Source organism: Danio rerio, chromosome 8 (genome assembly GCF_049306965.1).
Source record: "Danio rerio strain Tuebingen ecotype United States chromosome 8, GRCz12tu, whole genome shotgun sequence".
In the NCBI taxonomy this organism is placed as follows: domain Eukaryota; kingdom Metazoa; phylum Chordata; class Actinopteri; order Cypriniformes; family Danionidae; genus Danio; species Danio rerio.
In genome coordinates this window covers 21,372,177-21,395,000 of record NC_133183.1, presented here as the reverse complement: position 1 = coordinate 21,395,000, position 22,824 = coordinate 21,372,177, and the positions used below count along the sequence as shown (strand labels likewise).

The window sequence follows — 22,824 nt, the reverse complement described above, 5'->3', positions numbered from 1 at the left end:
TTCAAGCATTTGCAAGCGCCGTGCCTTATGAGAAAGGGTCAAAACGACATTACCGACGCAATCAAATATCATGTATGCAAAGATATGATGCCTGCGCACATCGTCAGTAAAGACGGCTTCGAAGACTGATACAAAAACTTGACAAAAGATACCAGCTGCCATCTCGCACACGATTTGCTATTTCCGAAATTTATGAGAAATGTAAGGCGGGCGTTGAACACAAGCTCAAGCAGGTTTACTGAATACTTCGCTACGACCACAGATTTGTGGTCCAGTAGAACAATGGAGCCGTACATGAGCTTAACGGTCCACTATCATTAATGACAACTTTGAAATGAAAAGTGGAGAATTGCAAACAGCATTCTTCCCAAAAGATCACACTGGAGAAAATATATCTAAGGGTTTAAAAGAAGCTTTAGCATCATGGGGACTTTGTGAATAGCAACAAGTGTCTATCACCACATTATTTTTATGTTGTCCGTTTTAAAGACAGTTTTACTACAGTTTTGTTTATTAAACTTAATACTATGTTATTTCATTGAAATGATTTATTATGCACTTCTTGTGCACTTAATACATTTAGAATGTATGTATGTATGTAGCTTGTTTGAAAAAAGCAAAAACAGTTGCCAAAATGGCAAATAAAATCGCAATCGCAGTATTCGTTCATAAAAATCGCAATACGATTATTTTGTCCACATTGCACAGCCCTAATATACACACACTCAGACGTGTGTGTACTGCAAACAGCATTTGTGTAATGCGTGATAAGCAGACACACAAGTGAGAGCGGTGGGCGGGGGAAAATCAGCTCATTTGCATTTAAAGCCACAGGCTACAAGAAGAACTGCACTGTACTCACAGTAAAATTAGCATATTCTGGAGGCTATAATAAATAATATCATAAGTATTTTGAGCTGAAACTTTACAGACACAATCTGGAGACACCAAAGGCTTATCTTACATCTTGTAAAAGAGGTGAAATAGGTGCCCTTTAAGGTACAATTCTCACTATTAATAAACCATGAACTGTCTTTGGCCTCAATAAATTCCTACTTTGCTGCTTATTAATAGTAATAAGGAAATTTAAGGTTGTCAGAGTTATATATCAATCTAATTTGAGATGAAGAATAAGAGCATGGAGACTATGTACATTATAAGTCCTAGTAATCAACCAAAATCTTAATAATAGGCAGGTAACAACTAAGCCACAAGTTAATAGTGAGAATTGTTACTTAAACTAACCCTTAAAACATAAATAAAAACTAGTATCTATTAATAACTAGGAGCAAACACATAAAAACTGGAGTATTAACAATAAGTAGCCTACTAGTATCTAAAAATATGAAAAATATGCATAGTATCTAAAGTCTACTAGTCACAATTGTATACTGACATCTCAATGACAGATTTTATTATTAGTCAAAACCAAAATAAGTACAAGTATATTATGAATAAGTACTAGTGTCTAATGAAGGAGTAACAGTATATTGAACAAAACAAATGCCAAATGAATAAATTACAGTATTTGCTAATCAGGGGCAGATTTAGTGATTTGGGGGCCCTAAGCAGTTCCTGCCACGGGGCCCAACAGTCCTAAAATGAAATCATTTGTGGATTTATAATTGTATTTTATTTTGCTGTTCTTTTCTTATATCACTAAATCTCTTTTCCATGTTTTATCCCATTGAAAACTCTACATTGTAAATGATTTGTTTTCTTACAATTAGTTCACAACTGAAAGAAAAAAATCGAATAAAAATAAATAGTTTTTAAAACCGAATCTTTACCTGACTTGACGGCATCATGATTAGGGGTTTAAGACAAAATTGTGTAGCAGTTATAATTACGTTACATTTAATTTATTAGACCCTCACCATAGAACATATGATAGAAATGATGTTATGTGTATAAGTTATACTTGTAGGTATTTATTGGGGCTCCCAGAATTCCTGGGGCTCTAAGCGGCTGCTTACTTTGCTTATTAGTTAAATCCGCCCTTGCTGCTAAGTGGTAAGCCTAATGTGATATATTTTTAAAAGGTAGTAGCAAAAAGCACCAATAGCTAATAAAAAAGTACTTGTATTTAATAGAAAAAGATACCAGTAGCTACATACACTCTCAGAAATAAAGGTACGTGAACTGTCACTGGGGTGGTACCTTTTTAAAAGGTACAAATTTGTACCTTAAAGGTTCATAATAATACCTAAAGAGTACTTACCAAAGTGTTCCTCTTAAAATTTTTAGATATTTATACATACTTTTGAGGTACCAATATGGACCATAGAAGTACAAATGTGTACCTTTTAAAAAGGCACCACCCCAGTGACAGCTCGCATATACCTTCATTTCTGAGAGTGTACAGTAAATAAAGTACTAGCATGAAAATAGATTTTAAAAAGTTTGTGCCACAGCCTATGTCAACCAGGCTGTATCACTAAACCATTCAAGCAGCATATATGATCAAGATTATGCAAACACTTCCCCTCATACACACACACACACATACACAGTCAGATAAGGGTTTTCTGCAAAGGTGAACGTGAGATGAGAAAACAGTCACCTTTTGCTCAGCGTGCAGCTCCATAGAGAATTTGACCTCAAAAGGGAGAATGTTCAATACTTTCTCACTCTATAAACTATGGACTTTATGTATGTCTCGACGGAAGTGATTTACTTCTCGAAAGAAAGAGTTATAACAATCTTAGATATGTGTGGGAGGACGTCGATAACGCTGATGGTGACAGCTGGGTCATGAACTGCCAATCTCCTATATCAGCATGTGCCTGTGATGCATATCGATAGTTAGCATGAAGAACATTGCTTAACGCGCATTACTGAATTTTCCGTAAACCTCAAAAACAACTGCTACATAAAGAAAAAATGCCCCCTTAAATCTGAAGCACGTGCACGGGTTTCTTTGATGTTCATTCATTCTTACGAAGAAAACTCCAGTACAGTTCAAGACCTGGTAGTGTTTATCAGCAGGTCAGCCTCAGCAAACTCCCACTTCCCCCTGTGCAAAGAGAAGCTGAGGGGTGAAGAGTTGAGACTGAGCGCTGTGGTTTGTGATGCACGCTACTGTGGCAGCTTCTCTTTTCGGCTGTGCCCACTTCCTGCAGACGACGAGACAAAACTGGGCAAAAGAACGTCAGCGATTCGTTCTCTGTATAACAAACAAAAAAGTCAGGGGAAAAAAAAGAGTTAACACCTCGTCTTGCTTGTAGTCTAAAATCACTCTTTTTTTCTCTCTCTCTGTTTCCGTCTTGCTGAAAACTTTGCACAATAACGGAAACCAATTAGCGCCCGGCTCGAAAACAGGAAGGGTTTGGGACAGTGCGCGTCGGGGTTTATAAACTGCAGTCGCGCGCGCTCTGGTGGCTGTGCATGAAATGACATAACCTCACGTGTGATGAAAGAATTAGGATTATACAGCTGCTCTTCTTCAAAATGTTAGAAAATATTGTTTTTTTTTTTTAGATGTTTAAAATTTAAACAAGTGGAACATAAGTAGGACTTACACAGACTGTAGTAAACAAGCCTATAGTGTAGTAATAATAGACTAAAGTGTATTTTTACAACTCTTAGTTAATGCTGCAGCATACTGTAGTATTAACTATAGTAATAAACTGCAATAAATGCTATAGTGTAGCCTGCTTTAGTTTTTACTATAGTAAACGGTAGTGCATTTGGTAATTTGTTTCTATTAGTTCTTGTATTACCATTTATAGAGTTTCTATTAGTTCTTGTATTGCCATTCATAGAATATCCCCAAAATATTAATTTAAGTATTTTACTATAGTATTTTAAGACACTAGTACAGCATTTATTCATATTAATATGGGCAGCACAGTGGCTCAGTGGTTAGCACTGTCGCCTCACTGCAAGATGGTCGCTGGTTTAGGTCCCGGCTGGTCCACTTGGAATTTCTGTATTTGCATGTTCTCCCTGTGTTCGTGTGGGTTTCTTCGGGGTGCTCCGGGTTCCCCCACAGTCCAAAGACATGCGCTATAGGTGAATTGAATAAACTAAATTGGCCTTAGTGTTTGAGTGCAGGAGTGTATGGGTGTTTCCCAGTGATGGGTTGCGGCTGGAAGGACATCAGTTGCGTAAAACATATGCTGGAATAGTTCATTCCACTGTGGCAACCCCTGATAAATAAGGGACTAGGCTAAAGGAAAATTTATGAATGAATATATATATATATATATATATATATATATATATATATATATATATATATATATATATATATATATATATATATATATATATATATATATTATTGATAGTAACAGTATTTACTAAAAATAACTAGAGTAATTTACTCTGAATTATTCTTAAAACATAATTCATAATTAAATTAAGAAAGTGAGATGGGGCGACGCAGTGGCGCAGCAGATAGTTCTGTCGCCTCACAGCAAGAAGGTCGCTGGTTCGAGTCTCGGCTGGCTCAGTTGGCATTTCTGTGTGGAATTTGCATGTTCTGTCTGCATTCGCGTGGATTTCCTCCAAGTGCTCCGGTTTCCCCCACAGTCCAAAGACGTGGTATGGTGAATTGGGTAAGCTAAATTGGCCGTAGTGTATGAGTGTGTATGGATGTTTCCAAGAGATGGGTTGCAGCTGGAAGGGAATCCGCTGCGTAAAATATATGTTGGATAAATTGGCGATTCATTCCACTGTGACGATTCGAGATTAATAAAGGGACTAAGCTAAAGAAAATTGAATGAATGTGTGAGCTGGAGGCCAGCTGGTGAGTGCTGTGCAGGGTAAAAATAAATGCTTTTTTCTCCAAGATGTTAATCCACATTTTTGTTCCTTGTATTTTTATCATCATGTTTTGCTTTTAAATAGAACAAGGACACACCAGGTGTGGTAATAAGCAGCATTTTAAAGTCATTAAAACGGCTGAAATCTTCCATGCAGAGAAAAGCCAGTTGAGGTGGCTTGAGCATCTGCTTTGGATTACTCCTGGGTGCCTACCTAGGGAGGTGTTCCTGGCTTGTCACCGAGAGAAGGCCCTGGGGAAGATCCAGGACACTGAGTGGTCCCTGTCTCTCTGCTTGCATGGGAACACCTTCAGACCACCAGGAGGAGCTGGAGGAACTGTCGGGTGAGAGGGAAGTCTGGGGTTCCTCTGAGACCCAGCCGCATATAAGCAGAAGACAATGAATGATGGAAAGATAGATGGATATAGATCCTTTGTTTTTATTTTATTTTTTTTAAATCAGCAAAGGGATATTTAACATCTGTGGAGCTGAATATTCATCAGAGTGTTTTGAACTTTAATCTCTAGCAGGATTTATTTTAGGAAGGACTTTAAAATGAACTTCCTTAACCTTTTAAGAAAAAGTCTCAAAATCCAAGACAATTTACACAAGTATAATATGCAAAATCAGACCTTATAATAAACCCCTATAATTTAAATAAATCTTGTGCATAATTGTACATAGTTATTGTGAATAACTGTATTTTTGTTATTAGGGATTACGCATGAGATTTACAGGCTGTGCATGTTTGCATCATATCTTATGCACAAATTATTAATGAGACCTATCCGTTTCCAAATCATGCACCTGATCACAGTGTGTCTTAAGCCCTTGCCATGCACATGCAGCTGTAATTTCCCATCTCAACAAAGCACCTGGCATCATTCTGGCAGGGGTTGAAGTCACAATCTTTAATTTTATGCTCACAACGTGGGCCGGTGTAACCTGAAGCACAGTAACAGGTGAACGAGCCTTCTGTGTTTTTACATAAGCCCCCATGCTCACATGGGTTTGGCCCTGGTGGATCAGAAAAGAGAGATAGTAAAGAAATGAAAGTGTGTGTATGCAGGGAAAAAAATTTAAGAAACAGAGACGAACGTTTCTCACCGATAACACATTCGTCTATATCCTCCTCGCATGTCCTGCCCTTGTATCCTGAAGGGCAGTTACAGTAGAATTTGCCATTGAGAGGGTTTGTATCGCATTCAGCGCCCATCTTGCAGGGGTTACTGATGCAGGCATCATCAAGGTGACACAGCAAACCTTGAACATGAATACAATTAATATGCTTATTACAACTGACTTGAGATCAATTGTGATGAAAAACAATCAATCTCACATCTGTATAGAAACACCTTCACAGATAAAAACATTTAAAGGTGACGTGACACCTAGTAATTAAATTAGGTAGGCCTATTGCAGTCCAAATTCAAAATATTAGAGAGGGTTATTTTCCACCCAACCCCTCCTCTGACAAACCCAAGTAAATGCCGGTTGGCAGACTGACAACACTTATATATTAGAGATAGACATGGATAATGGTGAGCATGTCAGACAATCAAACCTTACACGGTAGATTGCACAGCTAATGTTTACGAATACACTTCATTGAACATGTACACATAGACAGCACCTATATATACTATAGAACTGCAGGTAAACTGTTTAACTGTTTTTTTAACATTCTCTTTATTGTATTTTTTTACATCAGTACAAATGATACCTTTTACATATGTGTACTTTTTTCCTTTTAAACAAAATTGTAACATCATGTTATTATTATATGTATAAGAGAACAAAAATAATAATAAGAAAAGTGGGGGAAATGTCAAAAAACTGAACGAAGAGAGAAAAAAACTAAATAAGGGGGGATGTTTAAGGTGTTTTTTTGTTTAAGTACTCAATAAATGGATTCCATATTACAAGGAAATTCTTTGTTTTAATTTTTGTGAAAAGCCTTACCTTCTCAAGTTGCAGACATGATATGGCATCCTTTATTAATGTGGAGCAAAATGGAGGATCTTTTCGTTTTTAATTTAGTAAAATCAATCTACTTGCCAAAAGAGTTATAAATCTAATCACTGTGCGTTGATTATTAGATAAATCTGCATCATCACTGACATTAAATATAGCTAAAATAGGCCCAGGGCATTTGTTTTCCCACCGCTTCTGATATTAATTCACAAACTTAAATCCAATAATTAACAATTTTAGAACAACTTTAAAACATATGACCAAGCGATGCCTGGGTTTGTTTGCATCTATCACACAGTGGGTCTAAGGCAGGAAACATCTTACAGAGCTTTAATTAAGACAAGTGGAGTCGTTCCATAACGACGTTAGCACCTGTCAGCTTAAATTGTGAGGAAAACTGGATCATTTTGAGCTTTTGTCAGCTAAGTTCATCTTCTGGGTTTAAAATCACTTTTTGGGGTGGGATCAAAATCGCCCCCTCCTCCCTCTGCCCGCAGAGCTCCACGCCCATCTCAGAGCATTTTTGGAAAAAAATCGGAGGTAGACTTAAACTGAAAGAGGGGGGTTTCATGGCTCTTTAACTTGTAAAAGCTATAGTTACTAGTTAATTAGTTAAAGTTATTAGTAACTTATAAAGTTGTGGTATTCTGAATTTAATTGTAATGCAAAAGAAGGCTCCTTTTGTAAAGTAGCTTTAAAACAATATTGTGAAAAGAGCTAAACAAATAAACTTGAATTCATTTAATATTAAATTCCATTTCTTTTCAGCTTAGTGCCTTTATTAATCTGGGGTTGCCACAGCGGAATGAATCGCCAACTTATCCAGCATATGTTTTACACAGCGGATGCCCTTCCAGCCACAACCCATTACTGGGAAACATCCATACACAGTCATTCACACACACAATCATACACCATGGCCAATTTAGCATACCCAATTTACCTGTACCGCATGTCTTTGGACTTGTGGGGGAAACTGGAGCACCCTGAGGAAACCCACACGAACACGGGGAGAACATGCAAACTCCACACAGAAATGCTAACTGACCCAGTCAAGGCTCGAACCAGCGACCTTCTTGCTGTGAGGTGAACGTGCCCACTGCACCACCATGTAGCCAACTTGAATACAACTGAATTGAATTTACAGATACTATTATTTGCAATAAATAAAAAAACACCTTAGGTGCATTTTTATAACTCTGAATCTGCATCTCATTTTGGAGTCTGCTACTGTCCGAGTTTGTATTTTCAGCTGTGCCTGCATACATTGAGGCAGCCTTCGTGACTGAAATGAAATACGTCCTTTTCCATCAAGGCAGTGCCAAAATATAACTGTGTAAACTGGCAGTGCGTGGAGTTACAAAGAGAGACATACTGACACGGAACACATTTTCAAAGGAGAACAGGCTACGTGACTTAGTACATGTTTTTTCTGAGTTTTTTCAGATATACAAGTATGTTCATTTAGTATGCTTCCAAAATATTTGTAGACAAATAATTTATTTTTATGCTTTTGGAGAGTCAAACACTTGCATACAGCACCTTAAATTATTGTAAATTTATTCATGGAGCTACTGACCAGTCTTGCCGGGAGGGCAGCTGCAAAAGAAAGAAGCCACACGGTCGATGCAAGTGGAGCCGGCAAAGCAGGGCGTATATGCACAGTCATCAATGTTTTCAGAGCAGTCCAGGCCGCTCCAGCCGTTCACACACTCACAGTTGTAGCCGTTGCGTGTGTTACTGCATTTGCCTCCGTTCTGACAGGCGTTGGGCTGCAGTCTGCATTCATCCACATCATCAGTGCAAAACTGACCTGGAGACAATAGGGTCACTATTTCAATCGCACGTTTTAAAGGTTTAAAGAGGTTTGTGCTGACATTATGAAGTATGAATAACTTAAGAAAATCAGTTCCAATTTGAAAACACTAACATTTTAGCTTGTGTCAAAGTTTGCACTGAACCCTTAAATAAATGTGGATCACTTTGATTAAATAATTAAAAGGAATCATATGTATGAGAAATATCTCATGAGTAGCAGCACAATATGGCTGTATATTGGCACTGGTGGGAGGCGTGCATTGGCTCGAGGCTGCAGGCCGAGTGCCTTAGTGCCCCCCACCAGTGCGATATACAGCCATATTGCACTGCTACTCACATGATATTGCATTTATACAACAGTTTGACGGTATAATCGTGTTTATAAAAGAAAATTAAACACGGAGAGTCTCATAAATCCTTTAGTACAAGGAACTACTTTCTTCCACCACTCAATCACATTTACAGCAGACGTCAGAACAGTGGAGTTCACAAACATCACTTTAGAGCCAGTATTCGATTGATTCTCAGCGTACTGTCTGAAGTAAGACAAAAAAGGTGATTTTGCTCACATTTTAAGATTATAAGGCTGAATGACAAGAAATGCCATCAGTCTAGAGACATTTCCCAGTATTTTTCTATTGTATTTGGGATTTTATATTTATGAACCCCAAAATTGCCAGAGCAAAGCGAACACTAACAGTTTCTGTGGTATAAATACAGCACTACAAAACAGAGAGATATTAGAATGTCACTTACCTGATTTATAATGATTTGTTCAGCTGTAGTTTGAAACATACGCTGAGAAAATGCTGTTGTTCTCCTCTAAAGACTTATTATGCGCTCTCTGTAGACATCTTGTAATGTCAACCATCACTTTCTTTGGTCTGCTCAAACAGGCTGATGCACTGGATTCGATGCTCCAAAATTTTAAATTTTTTAAAATAGTCACTATCCTAATAAATAAATTGCATAGTTGCAATCTAAACAACTATTCTCAGCTAAAAAAAAAAGCCTCAAAAGTACATTATGTTGTCCAACAGAAGCAATATTTATCAAATTGTAGTGTCCTCTGCTTATGCTGTATGTGGAGTAATACACAAGGGTGAAAGGTGAAGAAGCTGTAGGAGTGCTATTATTTGCAGAATATCTCATGACTATCAGCCAATCAGATTTAAGAACCACACAGAAGATTAAGTTATTTTTTTACCTGTCCATTTAGGTGGGCACTGGCAAGTGTAGGTGTTCACTCCATCCATGCATGTGGCTCCATTCTGACAGCGGTGATTCAGACAATCATCAATGTTCACCTCGCAATTTGTTTCTTTAAAACACATAAGGAAAAATGAAGCTTTCTGACGTATTTGATCTTGTTTTTAAATAATTTCTCCACGTAACCAATGAAAAACCACAAAAAACAAATCTTATGCTCGTACAATAATTTTAAAACTAGTTAAAGCTAAAAAGCTGTCTATGTATGTGACTATTTAAAACAGTAAAGTTGTGAAACGTTACTGCAATTTAAAATAGCCTCTCAATTTTAAAGAAAGTTCACACAAAAATGACAGCAAAGCTTACAACCATCAAAATCAACATTTTCTATGTTGTTTTTAAATAGTAATTGTATTATGGTTTTAATGGAAACTGCAATGGCCTGTGTGGCTCTTTACCGGTAATCTGTTACATTTGGTAACAATCACTACATTCTGGGACACACACTAGAAAGCAAATGTAATGGTTTTAATTATTTTTTAAAAATGTATGATTTGTAATGTTTGCAGCGAAAACCTGTAGAATCTCTGTGATGGTTTCTACATACACTACCGGTCAAAAGTTTGGTGTCAGTAAGATTTTTAAATGTTTTAAAATAAACTTATTCTGCTCAACAAGGCTGCATTTATTTAATCAGAAATACAGCAAAATGGTAAAATTGTGAAATGTTATTGCACTATAAATTAACTGTTCAAAAGTAGTTTATCTTTTAATTTAACCATTTACTACAGTGATTTTAATTATGAATTTTTAGCTTCATTACTCCAGTCTTTAGAGTCACGTAATCCTTCAAAAATCACTCTAATATTAATTATTATTATTAATAGTAACAGTAATAAAAGCAATGATGACTGGAGTAATAATTTCATTTGAAAATACATACAATAAGTAACAAATAAATAAGTAATAAATAAGTATTTAACAACTCTTTTTACATTTAAAATATTCCACCTTGATGAACAGAATAATTTTCTTTAAAAAAACAAAACATGAAAAAAACAGACCTCACACTTATGACCAGACAGGAATATGCAAATCAAAAGAAATGTTCAGAAACAAGATATTAAAGTAGAGTATAACCTACTTACCATATGACATTGTCAAGCAGAAAATAAAAAGGAGGATGAATTTTTCTGAAGATGCATTGAGAAAATGGTCCATATTAAAAAAGAAAAAAAAATCAGGTAATGCTTAAGAACTTGTAGACAAATATCAGCCTATGCGTGCATGTAACAAGTGCCGTTGACCATTAAAAGACTGTGTACTTGATCTTTCCTGTGAAACTACATTTGTAGGAAGTGACAATTGGAATCAGCAAAAAACTCGCACACACAACTCCACTGATGACTATGCTTCAGTTATTGTACATTTCACAAATCTCACAAACTGCTGATGAACACACAGGCACACACAAAACAAACGCATTGCAAAATTTCTTATCAATTCTTTACCACAAATAAAAAGTCCAGGATAGTTCAAGAGTTCAAGGCCTGTCTGTTGAGTCATCCTCTCCCCCCTCCGCAGACAGAAACTCAGTATTGCCAATCAGTTTTCAGTGGATGCTAATGAAAGGTGCTACATTTCATAAATGGGGTAAAAAAGTTAACCTGTTAAGTCTTTACACAAATCACACTAAACAATCTTTCAAGTCAACGACTTACTTATTTAAATGATCCAATCAGAGTGAGTCTCCAGTTAACAATTCTCTGAATGCTTGTGAAGTAAATCTGCTTTAAAATAATAGAAATAACTGCCAGGCATCTGTATAAACACCATAGATATAACTGTGTGCAGTGTTAAAATATTGTTGAACAAACATTACAATGTGACATTTTTATGTAGCTTTTTAAATGTAACATGTAGCACAACGTATCAGCACACATTTAAACTATGTATATATTTTTATCACTTTTTGCAAATTTGAATCATAAATGATGATTTATCAGTTTTGGTAATAATCAGGGTTTCTGCAGGTTTTAGAAAGTCAAATGGAAAACTTTTAAAACACTTTTAAGACCATTAAGAATCCAATTTTAGACTTTATTAGATTTTATTTTTATTATTAGCATGAGGTATCATTTATTTGTTTTTAATAATTTTTTCCTGATTAGGGAATTTAACTTGGGGAATTTTCTGTAAAAATGTCTAACAGCTATTTTAAATTGCATCTCTTTGCAATATAAAACTTTATCTTAAAAAAATAAGGTTTTATAGAGATGTATTGTTGGTCATTGGATGAATGTCAGGCCAAATTGAGTAGCTTTACTAAGACAAGACAAAATTAAGACCTGTTTAAAACGATTTAAGAGCTACAGCACAATAATGTCAGTGTATTTAGGACTTTTTAAGGCCTAAAATGTATGTTTTGAAATTTAAGACATTTTAAGACTTAAAGCCCCTGTGAACACCCTGAATAACAAAATGTTTTCAAGCAAAATAGATGGACATTCATCAATAATTACTTTCTCATTTGTAATAACATTTAGCTTCACTTGGCTAATTAACTACACTCAAGTCAAATTAATTTTAACAAGAGTACATAATCACATTAATGGAAATTATTTTATTAAGATATCTGCACACATATATCAAACTACTTAATTCAAATGATCTGAAACAACAAAATTCTTGAAGTTTTTTTGGGACAACCTAATTGTTTTATCTCCAATCCACTTAAATTTGTAAAAACAATTAAGTTAACATAACCTCTTAAGGCTCAAGGTGTTTATTTACTTGCATTTTTTATTTCGCTTTGCTATTTAGAGTTATTGGAACCTAATTAGAATAAAAAATTAAGTATCATGTTTTGACATGATGTACTTTTAGAGAAAACGTATGTCCATATATGTGTACTCGTGGAGCGAATTTACATAAAACACTTTTTCCTGAATGTTTTTAATGGATATATAACATAAAAAAATGTGAGCATGTTTTTAATATCAGAGTAAAAACAAACTTTTTCTCTATTTTGGACAGTTAAAAATAGTGTTTGGGATATTTCATATGCTGCAAAACAGTTGCAGGATGACACTTTGTCTGTAACAAAATAATAAAAAAAAAAACATTCAAAGTATTTTAAATAGCCACTTAAAAGCTAAAATGTGCTGTCAATGTACAGTATGTGTACACTCAATCACAAGGAGGTTAACTGGTTTGTGTTGGCACATCATGAATAAATTAATACCCAGCATTTTTATAGTGTGGGAGCTTTGTAATAAAGTTTTAAAGTTAAAGTTACAAGCTAATAATAAAAATATAAAGTTTTATTAACACTACTTTTAATTGTTTAAGATTGCTGTGAACTTTAAACTGCAATTGTGTAAAAAAAAAAGTTTTGCAAAAAAAATTTGCAGCCTAAATATTTTAAAACTGACAGTGTGACCTGCAAAAACAGAAGCAAAAGCAACTATTAAATGAGTCTGAATTAATTTATTTATATTGTTGCCTTTGTGACCTGAACAAACACTCTTGCTATGAGCAATTTAGCCTCAGGTGGTGGACACATGATACACTGTTGGTTATTGTGTAAATCTTCAATGCATGTAAAATACAGATGTAGGAAATGATGTACCCGGATCAGACGGCGTATTTGCAAACCGTGAAAGAGACCAGACAAGTAGACTGCACTGGATTGCATCTGACCCAAACCTCTGCTTGTCACAAAATGCCCCCTGACAATAGTGTTATTAATATGGGGTGTGTTGAGCAACTGGACGCAACCTCAAATGTCCTCACAGCAGCGCAAATGCTGTTTATTAGGCAATTTTTGCACCAGGATTACCACTGGCTAAACTAATGAGACGAATTCAAACTAAGCCTTACACTTCATAGGGGGCTTTTATAGACATAGGAGTCAAACTCTTCATACTGTATCTGGTTAACAGATAGAAGCAGAATTATGAAATCTGCGCTTTGAGAAGAGTGTTAATAATGCAACCGCCTCATTTATCTCCATGGCCGAAACCTAAATCTCCTTACCTAAATAATAACAACAAGAAGTTGTTTGTTCAACTAATTAGACAAATTTGAATGAATGAATCGCTAACTGAGATGCATTGTTGCTCTATGGTACTGTAGCACAGTATATAAGATTCATTTCCATGAGGAGAGATTTCACAAAGACACAAACAGAAAAACGCACTTCCATTCCTTCCCTTTCATTCATTCGTTCATTCACACACTCCAAGTAAACAGACTTCCGTGTAGTTCATAAACAGATAGCAGTGAGGATCAGGTTGGGGTCTCGACGGCCTGTTAGGAGGGAAAGTGCCGGATCTGACAGTCTTTAAGAACAGGCTGTGGTTTAAAACAACATGAGCTTGTCATTTAAGTATCCGTCTGTGTTTCACCTGTGAGCCCCTCTTTCCTTCCACACACATACACATACATGCATCTTCCACAGCTCACAGCCACCAGAAACGGATGTAAACGATCAGCATGATGAAGAAGACTCCGCCGGCTGCTAGCTTAGCATATGTGGAGCGAGTGTTCAGGTACTTAGCGTCGCTTCTGTATTTCTTGGACAGGCTGGACAAGTTGCTGGCCTTCGAGTCCAAAGCTGAAGGGGGTAAAAACAAAAAAAATAAAGAAAAAAATAAACATTTTTGAACTGGAAATACGGTGAAGTGCACAATTTTGTAATGTAGCAACTGTGAAGGGCTTTCTGATTTAATATATTTTACAACTGAATTTATTCTATTAGATAAGTATTGTTATTATCAGTGTTGAGAACAGCTCCACTGCTTAAAATATGCTGGAAAAAATATATTTATTGATTTTTTTTTTTTTTTTGACATTGTAAGTGTTTTTGCTGCAAATTCTGCTCAGTTGGTTGTATTGAATTACTCAAGTATTGTTATTTTTGTTAAATAAATAGTGTATAAACACTTGTTTTTTGAAAGAATGTAAATTATCATATGCATTTGTTTTTATTGCAAACCACGTATTTTCCCCAAAAGAAAGTCCATACAGATTCCAAAGGCAGAAGCGCTGCTAAAAATCAGGGCCTGAGAGAACTGTCTTTGTATTTCATCGATTTTACAGTGTGTTTTTTTTATTGCTATCTGGATTGGTCAGTTTAAATGTCTCAGTATTTGGGCTTTGGTCAAATGGTCAAGGAAAAAACAAAAACAGTCTGCAACATTTGCTCTCTTTGTCTCTTTCCTGCTCTTGAGTCTTTCTTCTCTGGCTCTACTGCTATCTGGCTTTTTTTGGGCCAGACACACAGTTCTTTATCTCTTCTTCAGGTAACTTTATTTTACATTTAAGCTGGGTACAATTAATATTATGTTTTCTTTTTTTTCAATCATTTTATGTTTTATCTTTTTTTAACAGTTATTGTGTAATTAATTCAGTTGTAACCACAGCAAATTAATGGCATTTAATCATGTAATTTTCAATTTGACTTTTTCAAAATTACCTATGATTTAACTTTACACTTAGGTGCACCATAATGCAATACAATACAATCACATAATGGCAGTGCTCTAATATATTTGGCTTTTAAAACTGCCCTTATTTCTCTTTTTGACACAAAATTGCAGAAGGATGGTTTGTACGGTGGCCTAGAAAGCTCAACTTGCTGCAATTTCAGAAACACATGCAATTCTAAAAAACACCAACAAATTAAGAAAAGATCTTCCAACATTTACAAAAAGAAAGGAAACACAATGGAAATGTTTTAAGGGGACCGTAAATTGTGACAGATGCTGCTATCCTGATTCCCTTGTCATATGTATTTCATTAGCCTAAATAACCACAACCTAAATATCCGTCACATTTTAGGGTCCCCTTGAAACATTGTGTTCAGTTTTTATTTATAAAATTTGTTCGAAAATGCAGGCATTTTTGTAAATTGTTTGCTTTGTGAGAAAATGCAGCATGTTTCATCAATTGTTGTTTTTTATGTGTATGCGTTGTGAGGATTTGCATCACATGTGCTAAACAGATGAAGATCTTTTCTCAATTTGCTGGCATTTTACATAATTGCATGCGTTTTTTTTTTTATTGCAGCATGTTAAGCTCTCTTGGCCATTGTAGGTTTGACTAGAAGTTTACAATTTCTCACTATCATATTGATAACTTTTTTTAGTCATCCGGGAGGACTACAGTTAAAATCGCTGTACTTAAATCCCATTTATACATTTTCATTTTAGCCATTATTACTGCCACATGCACTGACTTTTTTTAAAAATAAAAACAAACGGAAAACACCATTAAAGTCACTATTAAAGCCATTAAAATACATTACAGTACTATAGAATTCTTTTTTTAGAATTTTTCAAATAACTTCAGCTTCACTTAAAGTTAGGAGAATCTAACATTTGAAATACCTCAAAAACAGATTTAACAAGAAACAGCAAATCAAGATGAAGAGAAATAAAAATCAACATTTCTATGTACTGAAGTGAAAAAGAAGTCTCATAAAAATCCACCAGAAGCCGTATTTACCAGATAAAGCCTCTCCCCGCTGCAGGACTTCTTCAATATTGGCCACCATGATCCTCTGTACATCCTGTAGCTCTGTGTTAATGTTGCTCAGGTTCCTGCGTGCTCTGCTGTCAATGTAGGACTTTTTGGTTTTCTGAATGTATGTATCTTTGGACAGAATAGGAAATGGGTTAAGAGGTCATCTCTTAAGGAGAATTAAATGAAACTTCAACAATTAAAGGCTCTTTTACCAAACTCTATGAAGGAGTAAGGCCTGGAGACTGTGGGCACCTTTTTGCCGTGCTGTTCATGAAATTCTGCCTGTAGATCTTCCAGATAAGCAAACGCTAGCCTTTTAGGAAACCCGGCCTCACAGAGAACCAAATAGCAAACGCCCTTCTCTATGACATAGCTTTGAAAAGAAGAGAGAAGAGAGACTATTTACACTGTGAAAAAAGTGATTTGCTTTTTTAAAAAAAGTGAGTAAACTTTGCTTTAAAAGAGACAAGTTGACAAAACATAAAATGAGTACACCCATTGTGACTGGCAAGTGTTAAACTGATTTAACTTAATTTTCTTGATTTAAAGGGCACCTATTTTACCCCTTTTACAAGATGTAAGATAAGCCTTTGGTGTGTCCAGGATGTGAAAGTTTCAGCTTGAAATACTCAGACTATTTATTATAGCCTCCAGAGTATGCTCATTTTATTTTGAGCATAGTGTAGTTGCTTTTGTAGCCTGTGGCTTTAAATGCAAATGAACTGCTTCTCCCCGCCCACCTTTCCCATGTGCCATTAATGCATTACAGCAGATAAACACCAGTCAGTGAAGGAGACAAACGCAGATAAAGAGACTTGTTGGATTTATATTACTCCAATATGACAGTGAACACACTATACATAAACACAGTTCTGTCCAAACAGCTTACAAAAGTAAATTTTCATCATAGGTGCCCTTTAACTTAATCATGCACATAGTTAATTTACTTTTAAGTAATAAAGACAATTGATTTACTAACTTCTTTAATAATTTTTACAAATGTATAAAACATATTTAGTCAAATAACAGAAACATAAAACAAATTATACAATGGTTAATAAGTCAACACATGGAGCTACTATATATATATATATATATATATATATATATATATATATATATATATATATATATATATATATATATATATATATATATATAAATAAATATATATATAAATATAGAGAGAGAGAGAGAGAGAGAGAGAGAGAGAGAGAGAGAGAGAGAGAGAGAGAGAGAGAGAGAGAGAGAGAGAGAGAGAGAGAGAGAGAGAGAATTAATTTTTTTTTATTGAAGATTTTCAAATAGTACAAAGAACAAAGACAATCAGACAGACAGGCAGGCAGACAATCAAATAAACAAACCATCCCCAAGCACTGCAAATTAAATAAACATTTACAAATCTAAGTTTAAAAAAGAAAAATTATTAAAAAATTAAAAATAATCAAAACAAAACAGAAGAAGCCAGAACTCTTTAAAAAAAAATTCAGAGTTTGTCTAGAAAGGATTGGACAGGTTTCCAAAGTCTCCTGAATTTTAAATTATTATTTAATTTAAAAAAATTATGATAATTTTTCCAAAGGAAGAAAGACTGACAACTGAGAAATCCTTATGGAAATAGCTGGATTTTGAGAAGTAGACCATTTTAGTAATATACATTTCTTAGCCAGAAATGTAAGAGTTGTAAACAGGTTTGTGCTCTGAGTCAAAAAGGTCTTCAGGAATGTAATTCAACAAAAAAAGTGACGGGGAGAAAATAAATACGTTTTCTAATTATCTCCTGGATTGCAGAATGAGTCCCTCTTCAAAACACATGGACCTACTTTTGATCATTTCTTTTTAGCAAGGCCTATACATTTCCCCCCTAGAATTCTGCCCATACCCCAACCTCCTTTTTAAATGTATTTTTCATACATTATGTTTTTAATGTCCCCGTACTTTATTTTAATTCTCGATATATTTTGGAAATCAAAACGAATATTAAATTTTTGCAACTATTACGAAATTTAAAAAAAAAATGGGAACAGACTAAAATACTTTTACTTTCTTTTCAAATTCAATTTAATTTCTGCTTAAAAAACACAGAAAACACATTGTAATTACTCCATAATTTTAGAAAAACACTCTACTGGACAACAGCTAAATAATTGGCTTCATTACAAAGTGTTTTTTTATTAAAGAAATAGTTCGTCCTAAAATGAAATTCAGTCATCATACTCACCCTTCACTTTTTCAAAACCTATTTGAGTTTTTTTTTTCTGTTGAACACACAAGATGATATTTAGAAAAATGCTGGATGCTGGGATCAATTGACCTCCATAATAATTACTCGATGAGTTGTGATGGGTACCAAACAGCAACCAGCATTCTTCAAAATTTCTTCTTTTGTGTTTAACAGGGAGAGCAAATGAGGAAAGTTTCATTTTAGGTGAACTATCCCTTTAAGTGTATAATGCAAATTTTACAAATTCCATAACATTGCGTGTTGTATTGTAAATTACGTGAACACAATGATTTTGTAGTTGTGTTTGTGGTTTGCTACAAGGAAAACTTACTGAAAGGACATAGATCCTGCCTCTAAGGTGCATCGGTTGGGACTCTGTTCATTTAGTTTTCGGAAGAGCTGTTTGGCCTGGCTCTGATATTGCTGCAGATCTCGACCCATCTGAGGACCAAAGTGCAAATTAGAGCCAATAACACAAACTCATTCTGATACATCTGACTCCATCTTCTTCAGAGGGATTTCACAAAAGCTAAAGGTACACAAACCTTCTCACTTCCCTTCATGGCAGCGTGAAAAGAGGAAATGAAAAGACGTTAGAACTTGAAAGTAAAAATGTAATGAAAGTAACTACTGGATATCTAAGACACCATTTGGAGAAATGCTACAATCTTTATTTATATTGTTCAGAACTACTAAAGGCTTAAACCTTCGTGTTGATTGTCTAAACTCACAAGTCAATATGTTTGTCAATTATCACGTTTGTCAATATGTTTGGCAAGGTCTATCAAATCTGTTAAAGTGCTGAAAAGTGACAAGCAAATAGCTATGTATATCAATCCAGATATACTGATTTGATCTGGATTTACAAGCTCTCATTTCAGTTTGATTCAGTTATTAATTAAATTTTTAATAATCCACAATGCCAAAACTACTAACACGATTCTGTGGAATAATAATGTGCATATAATTTTATTATTATTATTTTTATTTAATTACTATTTACTTTTAATTATTATAATTTTTTAGGTGGGGGTCAGAATTTAAATTACATGTGCGATAGATATTATCTTTTTACTCAATGTCATTTTCTGACATGTTTTTGCACTAAAAATGCTCAATAAAATATGTATTTGAAAAAAAAATATTATTATAATATATATATATATATATATATATATATATATATATATATATATATATATATATATATATATATATATATAAAATATACTGCAAATACTAAAGTTAACTGGGAACATTTTGTCATAGTTTACACATCCTTAAATGATGATTTTACAAACATGACCATTTAACTGTCATCTCTTATAGTTAAGCAATTCTGAATTTATTTCTCACAGTTCTGACTTTTTGCAAAACAACAAACATCATTTCTAAAAATAACTTTTAAGGTGTTACAATTGTTTTATCAGAAATGTAAGCTAAAAAGTTTAAATTGACCTATTTTTTTTTTCGTGCATGGGTCTTAAAGGGATAGTACACACGTAACAGAAAATTCTGTCATTATTTACTCTTCCTTCACTTGTTTTCAAATTTGCAGAAGATATTTAGTAGAAAGCTGGAAATTAGGGATGTCCCGATCAGGTTTTTTGTGCCCTCGAATCTGAGTTGTTTGATTTTGAGTATCTGTCGATACCGATACCTGATCTGATACCTCTATAACACATAAAGAAAAGAACAAAGAAGAGCGAAGAAACCAATCCTGAATATTCCTTATTTTTTTATTTAATTCATTATATTTTAACATTCAATAACTCAGTTAACAAACAGAGCACTTCTGTGAGGTAGCTTGAACAATCAAGTCATAAATAACCATAAATTCTTCACTTTTGGACTTTAGGGCAACGGTAAATATAAAAATTGTATATATAAACAAACAGCATCTCAACTTAAAATACCCAGCACGCAATCACAAGTTTACAATTCTCACAGTTTGCTTTGGCAATGTTTTCATTATCAACTTTATAATACCTTCAGACCGCAGACAAACTCATGCTTTCTGCTTCTGTGTTCTACTTTGCTTGAGTTTAACCAATAGCATCTCTGCAACAAAGTGATGTCATGCTGCACGCGTTGCCGTTTCTGTGTGAAATCAAAAGGTCTAACTCTGTAGCACTGCATAACTATAGATGTGTTAAAAAAATAATAAGAATATTAGAGGTGTGAACCCACACGGGTCTCACAGTTCGATTCCAATTATCATGCCATCGAATCCATCAGATCTGGATATCACTACTGGAAACCAGTAACCAATGACTTCTATAGTATTTGTGTTTGCTATATGTATGTCAATGGTCGCCAGTTTTGGCGATCTACAAAAATATAATATTTTGTGTTAAACAGAAGAAAGAAACTTCCTAAAAACTAAAAGGTTTGGAACTACTTGAGGGTGGGTAAATAGCGTGTACGTTTTTTTTTTTTTTTTTTTTGAACTTTCTCTTTATGACATAAACTGGCAATATTATTACTACATAAATAACCATTTTAAAAAAATCTTTAAAAACTACATTTGAAAATATAAATATGAACTAATTTATTTAATCAATTTTTAAAAATCAGGTGATATTTAGCAAGGAGGGGGTGAAGAAAACCAGGTGTAATTTTCACATCTAGACAGAAGAGGGCGCTGTACCTGATCAAAATGATCTCCATCTAATGAACCTTCTTCTCTGTGTGTGATCAATAACAGCTTTCAAATACAATAAACTGCGACGTCAATTATGACACCCCCAGTTATAACAATAATAAAGCGGTTAGTTACTAAATAAACCATGTTAAGTAAGTTACTACCACAGCTGTCCAATCACTGCAATCTGAGCCAATGAAGGCCAGACATAAAGTTAAACCTCTGGTAAAACATATAAGTTATCTGCCTGGTAGTTTACAATAACCATATACTTTCGAAAGGAAATGTCATGTTTCCAATACACTAATCTTTGATTTAGCTCACAGTCACACACACACAGTCCTGATGTAAATGATAAAACAGTGAGAAATGACTGAGCTCATATAAATATACCTGCTCGTCCTCCTGCATTGAAGCCGCAAGCGGGAGTCCGTCCGCCAGCCGCGCGATCATCGTCAACAGCACCATTTTTCTGCAATGTCAGATTTACGCACGGCAGGTGTTTGTGAAGTGTTTACAGCTGGAAAACAAATGTCTCTGTCTGGATTAGAGCTCCAAAACACTCCTCTGTGGTGCGCTGAGCTGGCCGGAAATACGTGAACACACGGCGTCGCTGTATTATTGTCCCGTGTGGTTGTAGTGATTAAAAGCGCTATCATTGGTTCTGCCTGTGAACGAGGATTGTTTATGAGCGTGTCATTCCTGTTGGGTAGATTTTATATCCCCATGGAACAACACTGCATATTAAATATTCAATGTTTTTAATTAATACCTCATTGACGAATATATGAAGCACTTTTTGAAGCACTTGGTTGTTAACCAAGTCTCCCCCAAATGAAAATGAAAAATCTGAAAAAATAATATAGTAAACAAGAGTAAATACAATGGTGTCTTTGAACCATACCATAGTAATGTGCATACTTTATGTATTATATTATTCAGTGTTAATCAGTGTTATATTCAGAGTGTTATATTGTATACTGTAACACTATTAGCTATAGTGTGCTGTAATGCATTCGGCAACAATACACTTCTGTTTGTACTATAGTAAATTGTGGTGTAGCTAGTATATTATAATTAACAGTTGTAGAAAACATAGTACAATATTGGGTAAATTGTTTATACTACTGTAATTTTAAGCCTAGAAGGAATACAGCTGGGGATGCACACATCAATATGGCATAATTTTGTGACACTGTAAAACAATAATGGCTATTTTCTGTTGGAGGAAGGTGTAGGCTTTAATGAAATACTATTTTATTGAAATTATTAAAATGATTACATTATAATTACATTATTAAAAGTTAATATTATGATTCTATTATAATTACATTATTAAAATGTAATTTAAATTTTAATATGAATAATGCTCTGTATTTTTACTGTTTTTGCATTACTGTGAGGGTTCTGTGGTTAGCACATTTTATAGGTAATTTAATTAATAATGAAAATAGTACTCTGTATTATTACTGTTTAGCATCTTTATGAGGGTTGGGTTTAGGGTTGGTGAGGGGGTAGACGATAATAAAATACAAATACTGTGTGATTTATTAAAATAAGGAACTAAGCCAAAGGAAAATGAACGAATGAATGTAATTTAATAAATAATTCTACTTAACTTCCGCCTGCAGCTGTATCCTCTAGCAACAACCCTGTAA

The 22,824-nt window shown here is 34.5% G+C and overlaps 2 protein-coding genes and 1 long non-coding RNA gene across 4 annotated transcripts in view; all 3 read right to left on the bottom strand.

Moving 5' to 3' along the window:
- Nucleotides 1-3,335, bottom strand: part of LOC141375617 (uncharacterized) — an 8,124-nt gene extending 4,789 nt beyond the window's left edge. The window contains exon 1 of the long non-coding RNA XR_012384238.1: nt 2,564-3,335. This is a non-coding gene — a long non-coding RNA (uncharacterized lncRNA). The remainder of the gene's footprint in view (nt 1-2,563) is intronic.
- A 1,843-nt stretch (nt 3,336-5,178) lies between these two features.
- Nucleotides 5,179-12,683, bottom strand: si:ch73-281k2.5. The gene is made up of 5 exons (XM_009303907.5): nt 10,919-12,683; nt 9,769-9,882; nt 8,323-8,556; nt 5,877-6,032; nt 5,179-5,786 (listed from the first exon to the last, which is right to left on the bottom strand). Exons 1-5 carry the CDS (start codon nt 10,989-10,991, stop codon nt 5,593-5,595), a joined length of 771 nt encoding a protein of 256 aa, XP_009302182.2. The 5' UTR covers nt 10,992-12,683; the 3' UTR covers nt 5,179-5,592.
- Nucleotides 12,684-13,239: 556 nt separating this feature from the next.
- Nucleotides 13,240-21,775, bottom strand: sec22bb (SEC22 homolog B, vesicle trafficking protein b). 2 transcript variants are annotated; one of them, NM_001328526.1, is given in 6 exon segments: nt 13,240-14,388; nt 16,281-16,427; nt 16,511-16,671; nt 18,854-18,963; nt 19,068-19,079; nt 21,560-21,775. In NM_001328526.1, coding segments are annotated over 6 exon segments (660 nt in total). In that variant the 5' UTR covers nt 21,635-21,775; the 3' UTR covers nt 13,240-14,233.
- Nucleotides 21,776-22,824: the final 1,049 nt, after the last annotated feature.